The following is a 13391-nucleotide window of genomic DNA, read 5'->3' as shown; positions in this document are numbered from 1 at the left end:
TATTTCGTATTCTTGGTAAAGCTCACTCTCTCTTACACAATCATAATGTCTTTTTGGCTCTTTCAGCCACAGATGCATAATGAGTGATCTACAGTTGATATCAAAATCATTTTCTTGATTGGATGGCTATTTTAGAATCCTGTAGTATGGGTAAATAAAACAGTTTTTGTCTTGTGTGCATTAAGTCACCTTTAACAATCTTGAATTTTCTTTACCATCTTGTTAACTATTCATACAGATTATTTTCAAGTTCCCTTGAAGTTTCTCATAATCCCATCCTACTCTAATTAACATAAGTAATATCATCCTCTTTAATTTTTTTCCCTCCCTGTTCCTTTTTCCAAATTATGAATCATATATTAACTGCTATCTATCAAAGGAGATTGTGAATCTAGTACTTAACTGTTGTTAGGATAAAAATCTCTCATTCATCTCTGCTCTTTGCTATTCATCTTTTCAGATTTTGATTTGTGAAGCTACTTTTTATTGCCCTGTAACATCTTTGTCCCTTAATACAATCTTAAGCAGCACCTTGCTTGAAAGTTTTGGTTGCCAGGTTAGAAAAGTGGTTCCTCTGTATACACCATTATAATAACTCCTTTAAAGTCTTTCAAAAGACCAGTGGAATATAGTTTGCATAAACTATTCTGGTTGCTTCACATGGTTCACTAGATTTATTTAAGGATTTCTGATAAGCAGTCACCTGGATGAGCTTTGGAATCCTTTTTGTGTAGACCTTTTTATCACCTTTTTCCCCTCTTGGCCATAGCTATTTATAATGAGGTGCTATACACAGATAGTTCATGCTTGTGTTCTTTCCGGACACTTAGATGTGAAGCTTGGTGGGTTACTGGTAGTACGTGCTGATGAGTTTCCTCTAGATCTTCCATCACTTCCTCTTCTGCAACTACCTCATCTTTAATACCATAAAAAAAGGTTTTAGGACAGGAATCTTCATATAGATCTCCAAAGTAAAGACTTGGTACAAAGAAATTGCTTATTGTTTCTGTTGTACTTCTGTCCGTCTTATTTGCTGCGTTCCTTTCCTCCTTTCTCTCTGGTGATTCAGTGCATCTACTTCATCTTTCAAGTTTCCTGCCTGTGATATACTTGAAAAAAATGGAACATATACATCTGGATCCCCCTCATATTTTTATACTTTTTTTTTCTTTTTGCCTACAGTAACATATATTCATTGAATTTTCATAAGGTCAGATTTCTCTTTTTGCTTATTCTACATTCTCTCAGGTTTTGAAGTTCAGTGTTTTGTTTTAAGGGAAAGGTTTTGTTCAGCCTTGTACGTTTCTGTGTGTCATTACTTCCATTATGCCTTTATGGATTTTATGGTCTTTATTTTAGAGCTAAGTCTTTCTGGCTAACCATATATTTTCATTGTATCATCACTATTTAAAGATAGTGACATATYCCTTTTTGGTACCTGTCTCTTTCGAATATTGAACCTCATGATAGTGTTGCCATCTGTAGTGGTTTCACTATTGTCAATTCTTTAATTTCTGTCCACAAGTTAAGAGTATCCTTCTCTTGTGAGTTGTAGAACAAGCCTTCAAAGCACTAATTAATTTTGAGAAACTGTATGTCTAAAGATCATTTTGTGATGCCATTCAAGAAAAGTTTTTGTCTCCAGTATAAAAATAAATAGTGCTTTACTTGATGAGAAAAAAAAAATCCAGATTCAGAATTTGGTTGTCCTAATAGGAAATGTCATAGATAGTAATGGCACTAATTCACTGAGGAGAAGCGAGTGACTTCTATCTTAACAACAGAAACAATTCTGAGGCGTCTTAAACTGGCATATCTAAACAAATCACAAATTCTAAGGCAGAAGTCCAAATGGAGATAGTATTGTTGAGAAGAACTGATTCTTGTGAGCTCATCCCTCAGACTTCCATGTATGTAAATCTGCAACASAAGAAACAAAGTATGATTCATGATCTAAAGCATACCTATTATCTACTTAACACACTTGAAGAGTTAATTGTCTTTCCTTCTCTCTGCTTTTCTTGAATGATTTGGAAACAAATCTATCCTCCGGTTCAGCTTTTTTTAGAGGAAGAATTTTTCTTAACCTCACAATAGTAAGAATCAGTTTCTTATTTGCTACTGGCTCAGCTTGAAGTAAATAAAGACAATTAGTGGCACTCTTCTCATATGAAGAATCATATTTGATTTTACAGCAATGGTGATCTTCCTAAGGCAATTCCCTACGTGGTGCTGAAGGTAATAATTAGTTCATCTTTATTTGCATTTAATATTGTAGGCTTTCTGCTTTGTCTGGACATCACCTAGGAGTAGAGACTTTTATATGGACTGATTGATCTCCAGAAAAATTCAGAAGATTTGGGCCTTGGAATAATGATTACCCTGCAAGCATGGTAATTGATTACCATGAGCAACTCAGAATAAGAAAAGAAATGAAACAATTCTACTAAAATATGTGGCTAGGTGTTTTGTCTTTCTTTCTTTCTTTCTTTCTCTCTCCCCCCCCCCTCGCCCCCCCAGCTTAGCCAAGAAAGAGGAGCAGAAGCTCATGAGGGCCTTCAGAAGGGTGATTTGTCCATTTATACTTTCAGATTCCATCTCTGGAGATCCTCAAAAGCTCCTACCTTTCTTTTTACCTAGATAGTGAATTTAGGCAATTATATTATGATGAGTGTTTTGTTTAGGAAAGCTTACCATGATGAAAGCAAAATGCTCTCAAAATTTGTATAAAGAGAAATACATTTCAATTAAATGTTGAAATGAAATCTGTAGCAATTTATTTTGTGTGGGGTTGCCTAAATTTTCCTTTGACTCTTCTGTAACATTTCATGTAAACACTGAACTATTGGTGCCGTAGCATCTTTAATGAGTGGTGCATATAGCTACCGAAAGTGTAAATTTGTCTCTATTAGGTGTCAAGACATTTTTTTTAGGATTTATGCTTATGGGCTGACAGTCCAGCAGAGGAGGAGATATTCTCCGTCTGTTAATTTTCTTGAAAATTGCAACTAATCTAGAATACCTTTTGGGGACTAATATTGTGCTCATCTGTTTTGTCAAGTAACAAGTCAGGTACAGGTCTTGGTCATATATCATTTCAGGGATGTAGGAATTGTTCTTAAAAGTTTGTTTTTTGGCTTTCTTCAGATTAATATATTGTCTACATCTGCTGGCAAGGTGAAGGTTTGTCCTCTAGGCTGTACAGGTATATATCTCAAAGACACAAAATTAATGCAGAATACTTCTCTTTAAACATTAGACTTTATATTTTAAATTAGTAGGTACTAGCTGCCTGTCAGATGGTGAAGTCTACCTGCTGCTATAGAATTGTTTTCCTGCTTTGTTTTCTTCATTGTAGTCTGCGGTTAGCTTTACTGAATGAAGCAAAAGAGGTGCGAGCAGCAGGATTGCGAGCCCTCCGGTATCTCATTCGGGACTCGGGTATTCTCCAGAAGGTGCTAAAGTTGAAAGTGGATTACTTGATAGCCAGGTAATTTTTCTTTCATTACAATCTGTGTTGTAAATCTCTTGTTTTATCATGGTTAAGAGAGGTGAAGAGAGATACTTTCATGTCTGTTTACATTCTTGATATGTAGCTTTATAAAAGACTGTTTTCTTTGATATTATTTTCTTCAACTTCTTTCTTTAAAAATAGAGGAATAATACATCCAAATAAAACGCTATCCAAATGTATGATATGCTATGAGGAAACTAAAAAAAAATTAGATGTACTTAAATTTAAGCTAATTTTGAACCATAAATGGTATTATTTATAAATTAATCTGTGGTGTTATTAGGAGATTGAAACCTTTAAAATTTTTATGTCTTAACTTGTTTTATGGGGTTCGTTCTGATTCTTTGTATTACCATAGTGCTTAGGAGCCTGTTGTACAAAGACATGGGGAAAAAAATAGTTCATGCCCAAGAATTCATCATCTAACTATAACCTGTGACACAACAGAAAAATACCAGAGGGCAAACTAACAATGAGATAATAAGATCAACATGATGAGTACATCTAACTATTATCTTCTCTAGTGCTTGTTTTGTTAAAATCTTGTCAGATTTAATGTAATGAGGTGTGTGTGTGTGTATCTGTCTATCTCTATATGCAAATATAAAGATATATTTATACTTATGCATATATTTATATTTGCATATAGAGATAGATACACACATGCATATATATACACACACTCAATTTTAGTGTGCACTTTTAATTTTGTTGGGGTAAGGGGGCTTTTCTGATATGAGGAGACACAGAACAAATGGTGATGTGAAATATAAATATTTTGTTGAGTCTTACTTGAAACAGCAAATGCAGCTAGCTCAGATTTGCTGTTGAAGCCTTTCTGCCTCATCATTGTATATTTGAGAACATTCTAATGATTTACTTATAATGAGGATAACTGAAATAATAAGTATGCTTGCTAAATGGCAGAATTTTCAAACAATAGGTCGTAATTTTTTTTAATGTTTATTCATTTGCATGAATATTAACAATGAGATATTAACAGTTATGGTGAAAGTTAGTGTTGTTATAAACAAAATGGTTTTGGGGGTTTTTTTTTGTTTAACTTATTTCAGGTGCATTGACATACAGCAGAGTAATGAAGTAGAAAGAACACAAGCACTTCGGTTAGTCAGAAAGGTAAGCTCTAAAAGTATATGGTCTTATATTAGATATGCTGGTCAGCAGTTCTGACTCCAGGATTTCTCCATCAGCAGTTCTTTTTCTCACAGTCTCTTATTCCTTACCTTAATTATCATATGAGAAGCAATTATAGCTGATAATTCAAAAAAGAGAAGGAAGGGCACTACTGAGACTTGTGATTTTAATCTCTTAGCACTGGCAATCTTGAGTGGACTAGAACTGTGCTAACCTTTCTTTGATGAAGATAAAACTGAGCAAGATTTGTGAAGAAACTATCAAACGATGAGTGCAAGGATATAAGAACCACACTATTAAGTTTATCTAATAACTTTATTGTATAATGTATTTAAACATATGTGAGTTAAGGATGGGAGCTTTTCTGTCATCTGAGAAATGAGGCAAATTGCCATTGCTGGAATAGTCAGTTCAAGGAATGCTTTCAGCCTTATTGCTTTATCCATAGGTGTTGATGCTATCCATAGTTCTTTTCTCAGATACACAATAAGACCTAGCTACTTTTTGCTAGTTACTGTACTGTGTTCCCACGGGCATGAGATGTTTGAAGCTGTTGTAGCTGCATTTTCAAGCTCATCTTAGAGAACTTGGCATACATAGCTACTGAACCTACTTTTTCAGGCAATATGCTTTTTATTCTGCCTTTGTACCGGACTTTGCTATTCTTTATCTTATACTCTTCTACTGAACATCTTAGGTAATTTTTCTAAGACCCGCATGAGATTTGAAGTGAATGGAGGAATTGTTCCCCAGGAGCACTGTGTTTAATCTCAGTGATTTGCACATATATATGTGCGCATGTGTGTGTGTGTAGGCTTAAAATATGGAAATTTGATATGCAGTTTCTTTTCTTGAAATAGGCTCACTTGGTTTCTGTCTTACAGAAGAGACAATATTCTTGATTGACACAACTGTAAAAAGAGTTTTTTATCTTGAGGAAGAAAAAGGAGGAATTGCCCGTATCAGTATCATAGTTCCTTGAGGAAGTTGCAATTTAAAAATATTTTTGGCTAATTAGTTTAAGATGACCTTCAGTGTAGGGCTAGGATAACTTTAATAAGAAACACATTTATAATGAATTGGTTTTACTGGAGCCAAACATTTGTCCTCATATTTCTGGCTTTTCTTGAGCATTTTCATCTTGAGCAAAGACTTCTGCTGGCTTGCTTGAAACAAGAAGCAAGAGAAATAAATCCAATAGTTTGACCTGAAAAAATGATCCTGAAAGATCCACTAGTGCTTTTTTTTTTCCATTGTTGTACAAGGATTCTCATTATAGTTCTCTTCATTGTGTACCCAAAGATCTATGAACTTGCATCACTTGCAAGAATGCCCTGCAAAAGCTGCATTTCTACCTTCTTTCAGATCATACAATGAAACTAATTCAGTGCTTATCCAGGATTAACCAATACATGGAGAACCTGAACGTGAGTGTTATGCTGGTGAAGAAGGAACACTTTGAGGGAATTATATATGCATCTGATGTCTCCTTTGATTGAAGAGTGTTCCCCAGTTCACTCGCTCTACTTTGACACTGAGAGTTACGTTGATGAGTGATGTTTCTCAACATCTTTTGCTGCCTGGGATACCCTTGTTTCTTAAAAACAAAAGCAACAAACAAAAAAGCCCCCACCCAATCTGGCCATCAGTAAAGTTAACACCTTTTTCACATCCTTTCTGGACTTCATCAGTTAAGTACACATTGGCACAGAGCAGCTAATCATTAAGTCTCCCAAAGTATACTGTGGCACAGCTCCCAACTGGCATGTTCTGTATTCTCGCACTGTCTTTTTGTAATCCTTCTCTTGCCCTTCTCCTGTCTTTCCTCATCTCCCTCAAGATCACAGACTCAGTGGTTTGTGTCCAGAATTTCTCAAAGATTATTTAAATGTCTAGGAGAGGAGAAAGAATGTCAAATACAGTGATCAGACACAGTTAATTTACTTATGCAGGAGATACTGTTTACTAATAAGCCCTTGAAGAGCTGAACTGGGTTTCATCTGCATCTCAGAACTATTACTGTTTTCTGTTCCAGAGTCTGGACATGATTCTTTAACCTTTGTTTTTGATAGGAAAAATGCATATATAAGAATAGCATAGATATAAAACTTTAAAATTAAAACATTCCCTCAGTTTCTTCTCTTCCTTTCCATAGAGTAGAAGAACAAAATGTAGTATGCTAATCCTGTTTTATGAATTTATAAAAGACATTTAATGATAAACTCTTTTTAATACGCAGGTAGTACACGAAGAGAAAAGAAAAATAACTTTAAACTTTTTTAGTTAGGCTTTTGATTTTTTTTGAAAGCTTTGTATGTTCCTTTTTTCCTTTGACTGTATATTCTGTGAGACAATATCTGTAATATCAGCTTTACATTTCCTAGTGAAAGCTTTGTAATATAGTCTTGAAAAGGCTAAATTCAGAAAGCATTTCTTCATCTAATAAAAGTCATTCTATCTATATTTTTTAATAATTTAAGAGGCAGAATGTTTTATTTTCAAAGCAGAAGTCAAGATGAGGTATAATATGAACCACCTTCTTTCTTCCTCTTTATTAAAGAAATCTTTAAAGACTGACTTCATAGTCTGCTACTTTTTTCATCATAACTGCTTATTAGTAGCCTTGCCTTGCCTGTCCTTGGTTTTTAGAATTGTATTTACATATGTAGAGTAGAAGGAAAGGAAATGCAAAACTGATATTTATTCTACTGAAAAAAACACTTGGAATGTAACATTAAAAGAAAAAAAATCCTTTCCTTTGCAAAACCAAAGAAAGGAAAGAAGCAAAACAAACTTAGAGGCTGCATGTCTTCTCAAGCTGTTACAAGTACATGTGAATGTTCATTTTGAGTAGAAGACAAAGCTACAATTTTGTAGAGCAGATTAGTACACTCATTCTCTTGCTAATTCTTGTTATTCTTTGCCATAATAAAAATGAAAGACTGTGTAGGTGGGGAAGAGTTTGGGTTTGCTTTAGAGTTTGCTTCAAGCTTCCTGTTTTGTGGGTGACAACATTATATATGACAAGAAGTTTCTCAAAAACATGTCACAAAAATAAACTTGTTAAAACGTTCAGATATATTTATGTAGTAATGCTGATTTCTTCTCGTTTTAACATTATCTGAAACAAAGGAAAAAAGATTAGTCTCTTTTGGCTGAGCCGGTATCTGTAAGACATCTGAGGGAGCCCTAAAATGAATGCAGAATAAAATAATTTTGGAAAAATAATGCAGATAAGCCTGCTGCTGTTAGCAATGAAAGGGATATTAAGGCTGCTGACCAAGGTTTTGTTTAAAAAGTTGTTTTAGGTATTGGGTGCATATTGAGCACTTTTTCACACCTTAATTTGATTCATTAATAGAAAAAAAGTGACATGGTTGAGTGAGCTTTAACAAATTACGTTGTTCCCTTTTTAAGCAGTCAGACTACAAGTCTATTTCCCCTTACTAATTTCATCTGTTCATATTTAGTGATGTCCCTGTCACGTAGGAGACAGGATATGAGCATTTAATTTAAGCAAACTATTAAAAAATGTGAATAGGCAGCTACTCAGCCTTTGTAGTCAGAGCCTCTTCCTCTTTAATATGCACACAGGGTCTTGCTCCTTAATCTAAATGGTACTTGTCTTAAACCAGCAGCTGAGGATTTCCATTGCCCAGGGGAGCTTCCCTAGTGTGAAGTAACATTGGCTGTTAATATCTGTTCTTGCATTCTGTCTCAAATTTATTGAAAGTTATTTTTATTTTTCAATTGAAGAATGACTATTGATTTATTAATGGAAGCAAGTCTTGTTTCATCTTTGCTTTTCATCTGATGTGKGCAAGACCTGTGGTTTCTATAACATACCTTTATAACCTATCATGAAGTTGAATTATGCTGCAGTTCTAGGAAGATCAGGTACTATACAACCAGTTTTAGGTGTATTACTGACACCTTCCAAATACTGTAGCAGCTTCTTTTGTTGACTGTCCTTGTTCTGTAGCCTGCAGCACAGTCTCCCCTCCTGTGTGCCTAAGGAACTGTATACCAAACAGAGTTTATTCAACTGTTAACTATCCAAGAATAGGTATTGAAGAATCAGTGGTGCAGTGTGACCGAACCTTCTACAAGAGTTTGTAATCTACTGTGTGTCATTGGATAGTGTCCTCTGTTAATAAAGAAATTCTTGGAAAAGATCTGAAAAAGGTAGCAATAGTTCTCTCTGGAATAGGTATCCTTTTTATCCTTTCTCATTATGGTAAAATAATACAAAAATGAAAAACTAAACCAGGAGGAGAATAGTAAATTAAATTCATAAACCAAGAATTTCAAGAACAGAAAGAATATTTTTGAGGATTTGTGTGATACAACAAGATAGACTGTGCCATGTATTAACTGGTTGTATCTAGGAAACAGAATGTCAGTGAATCAGTGAATATATGTAGAGAAATATTACAAAGAAAACAGTATTTTTATTTTCCCCCATTTTTGGCAGATGATCACTGTGAATGCTTCATTGTTCCCCAGTTCTATAACTAATTCTTTGATAGCAGTTGGAAATGATGGTCTTCAAGAAAGAGATCGAATGGTGCGAGCTTGTATAGCCATTATCTGTGAACTAGGTAAGATGTCTGGAAGCTAATTAAGAAAAATTTTAACATGATTGTTGTCAGTTTTCTAAGAGGTTCTCTTCTGTGTGTTCATATTAAACAGCTTTATTCAAATAATAAAGGGCATGTGGTCAATAACTAATGACTAATAACTAAATATTTTTAATGTACATTTCCTAAATTTAGCCATTAATTTGATAATAAAGCAGAGTCACTTGAAACAACTTAAAATTAAAATCTCTTAAAAGTGAAGTACCCAAAGATTTTGGGTATTGTGCTTTCCTCTAAGATTTGGTAGTTTTTGTATTTAGGAGTTAACATTTTGCTGTCTTAAAAATGTTTCCCCACTACAGTTGATGTTTTCAGTTTATGAAAACAGTTTATAAAAACTAATGGATTGGGAATAGTGAGAATACCATACATGAAGTGCTGTTAAATGTACAGAGAACTACTAAATGCTTTCCTTTAAAATTTTAAAAACGGGTACTGTGGTTAGCTGGCTTCTAGAAGTCAATATCTGCATCTGTGTAAAGATATGGACAGTGATTTATGCTAAATCCATATACTTCCATATGGTGCAGATTTTTAAGTTTCTTCCATTTCTGTATTAGTGAGAAATAACTAGCAAAAGTTTCAAGACTTAAACTGTTTTAAAGAAATAAACAATTTTTTACTTTCTTACATTCTATTATAAATATTTTGTCCATGTCAGTTCAGTGAAGCACAAAACCTTTTTGTGGTGAAATGCAGACTACTGTATGGACATTTCATCAGAAATAAGCTAAGAAATTGTTGTACCATGGTGACTGACTGACAGTGTTTTTGTTGATGATAAATGTAATCCAAAATCTTGATTTATCATTAATGGCACTCAGTGCCTTTAAAAGCTTTATATGCATCTCGGCAGTGTTCAGGAAGAAAAAGATATCTGTATTGCATAAACCATGAGTTTTACTCATTTTGTGTTTGTTATATTGGACTCCTTGAAATGTTTTCTTTCCTATCATTCAGTGAAGTGATGTGTTTTTTCTTTCTTTAGCACTTCAGAATCCCGAGGTGGTAGCTCTTCGAGGTGGTTTAAGCACCATCTTGAAAAATGTGATTGATTGTCAGCTAAGCAGAATAAACGAGGCTCTGATAACTACAGTTTTGCACCTCATTAATCATCCAAAGACCCGACAGTATGTGCGAGCAGATGTAGAATTAGAGGTGGGTTCAGTTTTATTTGTTTAGTGACAGAAATTAGAAAGTTATGTTACTAATTAAAATGTTTAATTTTCACTTTAGATTTCACCTTCTGTGTTAATACAAAATGTTTAAAATGTAAGAGTTTAGGCTAAGAGCATAAGTATTTATAAAGCAGAAATAAATGACAGATTGGAGTGGGACTGAGGAAAGGGCAGGACCCATTAATTGTATTCTCATGTGAAAGTAATGCATGTCTTTCTTTTGTTTAGCGAATTTTAGCTCCTTACACAGATTTTCACTACAGGCATAATCCAGACACAGCAGAAGGACAACTCAAGTAAGTGTTAATGCTGCTACTTGTGCTACCAGTTATGTTCATGGTATCGTAATTAAACTGTTTTTCTTTCCAAAGTGACAAAGTAAAAGCAATGAACTAGTACTCAACTACTTGAAGTTGAATATGATAGCAGGTTAGGATGCAACCAATATATTGTTAAACTTTTAAGATTTAAAAGGGAACATTTAGTTTTACCCTCCCTTTCCCCCCATATTTATTTATTTTAAAAATTATCAAATCATTATTTTTTAGTTCAGACTTTTTTTTTTTAATCTAACTTTAGGCATCCACAATGAGGAGTTTGCATTAGAACTGCTTCTGTGTTCAGGGGTTGGGTGGCCAGCCTCAGGGGGTAGTGGTTAATGAGTCTCATTCTGCCTGGAGGCAAGTAACAAATGGACTTGGGGGTCTGACTGGTTGGGGAGCAGTTCTCGTAAACCGTATACCTTTAGCAGCAAAAAAGATTAGCAGTATCCTAGGCTGTATTAACAAGAAACATAGCCAGTAGACTGAGGTAAGCAATTATTTCCCTCTTCTTTGCACTTACTAGACTTCGTCTAGACCACTGTGTCTGGTTTTGGGCCCCCTAACTCGAGAAAGACTTTCTGAGACTGAAACAAGTTCAGCAAAGGTCCAACAAGGTGATCAGGGAGCTGGGGCACTTGCCCTGTGAGAAGAAATGAGTGGATTAGGTTTTGTTCAGCCTGGAGAAGAGAAGGTTTGGGAGGGGAACAGAATAGCAGCCTTTTCAGTACCTGTGAAGAGGTTATCAAGAAGATGGAGCCAGGCTTTTCACGGTGGTACATGGTGGAAGGACAAGAAGCAGCAAAGAATAAATTGGAAAAAAAGAGAGGTTTCAACTGGATTTAAGAAAAAAAAATATTCTCATGAGGACATCAAGCATTGGAATAGATTGCCCAGAAAGGTTGTGCAGCCTTCATCCTTGGACATTTCAAAGACTCAACTGGATAAAACCCTGAGTAACCTTGTCTGGTGTCATAGTGGACAACTGCATTGTGCAGGAATTTGGGCTAAGAGACCTTCTGAGGTTCCTTCCAACATGAATTCTATGATTGTATGTTATCAAATGACAATTGGTGCTTAGGTCTAGGTAACTGAACCAAGGTCCAAATCTTTTGACCCCCACTCTAGTCATACTGTCCATGGAAGCTTGAGTGATTCATCTGACCAGTTGCAGGTGTTTACTTTGATGTGATTCTCCTACCGTAGAAACTCTGCTGAAAAAGAAAAAGTAACAATACCTAAAATTGTAATCTTTGGGTGTGTGCATACATACCGTATATATGTATGTATGTATATGCACCTCAGCAGTGTTATACGCAATATAGGCACTTTAAAAATTTTTCTTCCTTTGGGTTTCATTCCCCATCCAAAATCTCAGTTAACTACTGCTGTGTTAGTAGCACTCTTTGTCTTATGGTAATGTAACTATGTATTGTGACATTTGTTGTTTTAATAACAGAGAGGACAGAGAAGCACGATTCCTAGCTAGTAAAATGGGAATAGTGGCAGCATTTCGGTCATGGGCAGGTAAGATTTTTTTGTTTGCTTGTTTTAAGTTGAATGATTGGAAGGCACTTTCACCTTTCAGAGTAAAAGAATGGTTGGTTTAAGCACAGAATCTGTCTCTCTTAATCTGTCTTCTATCAGTACCTTCCTACAATTGGGACTAAGGTGTATTTTGATCAGAGGATTCATAAATAGTTTGCTTTAACTAACTCTACTGACAAGATGCAGCTTTCTTTGTCAATACAGAATACTGTATCAGTTGTTTCTTGATGGTAGTTCTTTGGTGAGTGAGAGAATGTGGACAATAGTATTTAAGTATTTGCCTTAAAGATTGTTTTGCTGGTGTAAATAACAAATCTATTTCTCTGCACAAAGAGATGTCAGCAGAGCAGTGTTTCATTAGCACCTGGTTTTACCAAGTGCTGAAATTGAAGATAAATCCCAATATGGACATAGTTTTGGATTTTTCTTAATTGAAAAAAGGGTGTCTTGCATTTTTCTAAATCCTTTCTTTGCAATAGTGCAGTATCTGACATGGAGCTGTTACCTCAGGGACTGCTCATTCTCTCACAGTAAAGTCAATGTCTTTAAAATAAACTAAAGCAGCTGATAGGACCATTTACCAAAATTTTGGGCAGGATTTTTACAGCTTGTCTTTGGGAAAGATAGAGACTGTATAGAAAGCCTTTTTGATTTGTAAGACTATTTGCTTTATCTTTTAGTGTTCTGAAAATTATCAGTAAGCTTAATTTAGCATTCACATATCCTTCAAAAATATCCTCACGTGCATTCCCACTTCACTGGGATGGAAACGAAGGTTTGTGACAACTTTGAAACTTCTAAGAAGCAGTTTCCATTAAGGCTGTTGCTGCATCTTCCCTAATTCAGGCATTTGGAACTGATAGCATTAGCCTAAAAAGTTTAAGTGACTCAAGAAACCATTGTCTTGCATATGCTACTTATCTTGGTACTTTCAGTGTTATGCTTTCTTCCATTTTTTTTTATATTACTTGTTATATTAGAGATTAATATTTTAAAAATATTTTTGGTACAAAAACGTTCTTACAATGTTGGTCTT

At 34.8% G+C, this 13391-nt stretch overlaps 1 protein-coding gene across 5 annotated transcripts in view; it reads left to right on the top strand.

The window, feature by feature from the left end:
- RICTOR (RPTOR independent companion of MTOR complex 2) overlaps positions 1-13391 on the top strand; it is a 93649-nt gene that overhangs the window by 33288 nt on the left and 46970 nt on the right. For 4 of the 5 annotated variants that reach the window (XM_026058144.1, XM_026058143.1, XM_026058145.1 and 1 more), the window contains 6 exons: positions 3359-3490; positions 4588-4651; positions 9144-9270; positions 10298-10467; positions 10716-10783; positions 12267-12334. In XM_026058144.1, coding sequence (XP_025913929.1) covers positions 3359-3490; positions 4588-4651; positions 9144-9270; positions 10298-10467; positions 10716-10783; positions 12267-12334 — 629 coding nt within the window. Of the gene's footprint in view, positions 1-3358; positions 3491-4587; positions 4652-6068; positions 6097-9143; positions 9271-10297; positions 10468-10715; positions 10784-12266; positions 12335-13391 lie in introns of those variants that run through there. The other variant, XM_026058146.1, reaches the window with a different exon arrangement.

Source organism: Apteryx rowi, unplaced genomic scaffold, assembly GCF_003343035.1.
Source record: "Apteryx rowi isolate R43461 unplaced genomic scaffold, aptRow1 scaffold_143, whole genome shotgun sequence".
Classification (NCBI taxonomy): Eukaryota; Metazoa; Chordata; class Aves; order Apterygiformes; family Apterygidae; genus Apteryx; species Apteryx rowi.
This window is presented reverse-complemented; position numbering and strand designations above follow the sequence as displayed.